The 2749-nt window shown below is 39.3% G+C and overlaps 1 protein-coding gene across 1 annotated transcript; it reads left to right on the forward strand.

The window, feature by feature from the left end:
* Positions 1–205: 205 nt before the first annotated feature.
* Positions 206–1645, forward strand: LOC102211766 (cytochrome P450 2K1-like; the record flags this gene model as incomplete). Its single annotated transcript, XM_005753120.1, has 5 exons — positions 206–284; positions 819–955; positions 1050–1212; positions 1321–1470; positions 1539–1645. Coding segments are annotated over exons 1-5 (636 nt in total), but the record flags the coding sequence as incomplete, so codon positions are not given.
* Between the last annotated feature and the right edge of the window lie 1104 nt (positions 1646–2749).

Genomic DNA, 2749 nt, shown 5'->3' on the forward strand with positions numbered 1-2749 from the left:
GCACACTATGATTCATAATACTCCGCTTGGAGTCACACAGTTCTAACTCAGAAATTCACAATCCTTTACTTTGAAACACACATGGCCGACTTGGCATTTCTATGAAACAAAACTAGAAGGAGCACTGGAAGTGTCCATGGTGAAGCCACGGGGCTGTTGTGGATTGAATGAAAAACCCGACACTGGGAAATCTGGGTGAGGGGAGATGATTATCCTGAGCGCTGGGCAGGGAGGCAGGCAGGCACGGAGAAACTGTAAACAGACCAGCGCTGAAATCCTAACAGGTGACGGCAGCGGCTTGACAACGTCCAGAGGTCCTCTGAGAGTGGAGAAACTGTGAAAGCCCTGACTGACAAAGGTTTGCCGATGATCTGGCGAGGTGTGAGTCTGAGCGCTGGTCTTAAGAAGCCGGCAATTCCAATTATGCTCAGGTGCAGCCTGTCAGCATGCTGTGGCGGCTCTGCCTAGGGGTGGAAATGCCGGCCCTGTGGGAAGGCCCAGCACTCACCCGGACCATAAAATAGTCAGATGTCTATTCATATTAATGTACAGAATTCACCTGCTTGCTGCTACTACTGCACATTCACCCAGTGTATATACTATATGTAGATATAGCGTGTCAGGCTACATTTCACTGTGTGTTATACTTGTATAACTATGCATGTGACAAATAAAGAACCTTGAACCTTGAACCTTGACCATGACACAGTCATCCTGTCTGTCAGTTGGAATAACCAACAGAAGTCACTGAGCTTAAGCCATGGATATGCTATATGTTTTACTCCAGGGGATTTATTCAATTGTTTTGTGTCTGACAGTCCTTCTATTGATCCACTGCCTTTTCTCTAACATAACCCAAAACGATGGAAAGGAGCCTCCAGGACCCACACCACTTCCCATTTTTGGGAACTTCCTGCAGCTGTACCTGAAGAAAACACATGTCACGTTACTGGAGGTGAGGAAGTCATTGGAGGAATTTTCTTTCAATGTATCTGATCATTTTAATGTATTTTAAACAAAGATATATGAACATTTTTTGTTGTTTTTAGCTATCCAAACAATTTGGATCTATTTTCACCATCTATCTGGGGACCAAAAAAGTGGTGGTCCTGGTAGGATACAATGCAGTAAAGGAGGCACTTGTTGACTATGCTGAAGTGTTTGGAGAAAGGGATCTGACACCAATTATTGATGAGCATTTTCAAGGACATGGTGCGTAATTAAGACAAGACTTTTGCAAACACATTTGAGTGTGAGTCATAATTAGCAACTATGTATAATCTTTATCTATATTACTGAAAGTTGTTTCTGTCAAATCAGGTATTGTGTGGGCTAATGATGACACATGGAAAGAGATGAGGCGCTTTTCAATGATCAACCTGAAAGACTTTGGAATGGGAAAGAAAGAATTTGAGGACAAAATCATTGAGGAGTGTCATTACCTTATGGAAGCTTTTAAACAGTTCAAAGGTAAACAGTGAACTGACAGAAACTGCAACTTTTTGATACAAATGAACTTTTTGTAATTTTCTTTGCAGGAGAATTTGATGTCAACCAATCATTAAACAATGCAACTGCCAATATTATCTGCTCCTTGATCTACGGCAACAGATTTGATTACAATGACCTGGAGTTTACATCTTTGGTACATCGTACATGTAGAAACACCACACTTTTGAGTGCCCCATCTGTCCAGGTATATTTTAAAGTTTTTAAAGATTTTGTTTGTAAATTCTAACTGACTTTTATAACTAAGGGGCAGTGCTTTGCTTATGTCTGTGTAGTGATATGCTTTCAAATATTTGCTACTGTTCATTTAACTTTGCTTTCTTTTTAATGATCACTTCCTCCAGGGGCTTTACCTTTTCCAAGTGTAACCACTGACTCATTTTAAATAGTTTAGGACAGCCAAACTACGGACCAGTTGCTAGGTTCTGCAGGGCTACAATAGAAAGCGAGGCAAATATGGAATGAAATGGCTGGAGACAGGAATCTGAGCAGCAACGGTTATTATTTTACACAAAATGAAATAAACAAGACACAAATTCCACATTGACAGTAGTAATGGTAATAATAACAATAATAAGAATAACCCGGCAAAACAAAAAAAAAACCCAAAATAGTCCCTTTGAGCTCAATGTTCAATTGTCTTTTTGTCTTCGGTCATTCGTCATGTCAAAAATTCTTAGTCTAGTTCTTTTTCTCTTTTGTTTGTGGTTTGTGTGTTACCACTTGGGAGTCTCCGTCGAGGAAGAAGAGTAAATTCCTCTGTAAAGTTCAGTCCGGGCTCAGGCTCGCCATCTCCCTCCGGAGAGAATCCATTGTGATCCAAAATCTTAGTTTCTTCCACACGAACAAGAAAAAAACCTAGCCTGCACAACAATATTAACATTATTGCACACAGCCAGCTCCGTTTCTACTCTTGTATCACAGCTATAGCTTTAGTTCTTTATCTCTTTTCACATCTCTTTCACATTACCACAGTAATACATTACAAGCATGCTTTGAATATATCTCTCATTGTGCATGAAATTATTTTAACCACACGTAAAACAACAAATGAATTTCTCGTTCTTTTTTCAACCATGAATTTGTGATTAATAGATATAAACAACAAGATAATAGATTTTTTCAATCATCCTTCAAGTATGCTAAACAAATTCTACCACAAACAGCAAATTACCACTCGCATATCGGTATGAACAGAAGAAACAACTTTTAGCAACAGACTAACACATTATTATTATTT

Source organism: Pundamilia nyererei, unplaced genomic scaffold (genome assembly GCF_000239375.1).
Source record: "Pundamilia nyererei isolate P.nyererei 1_Seehausen unplaced genomic scaffold, PunNye1.0 scaffold00404, whole genome shotgun sequence".
Taxonomy (NCBI): Eukaryota; Metazoa; Chordata; class Actinopteri; order Cichliformes; family Cichlidae; genus Pundamilia; species Pundamilia nyererei.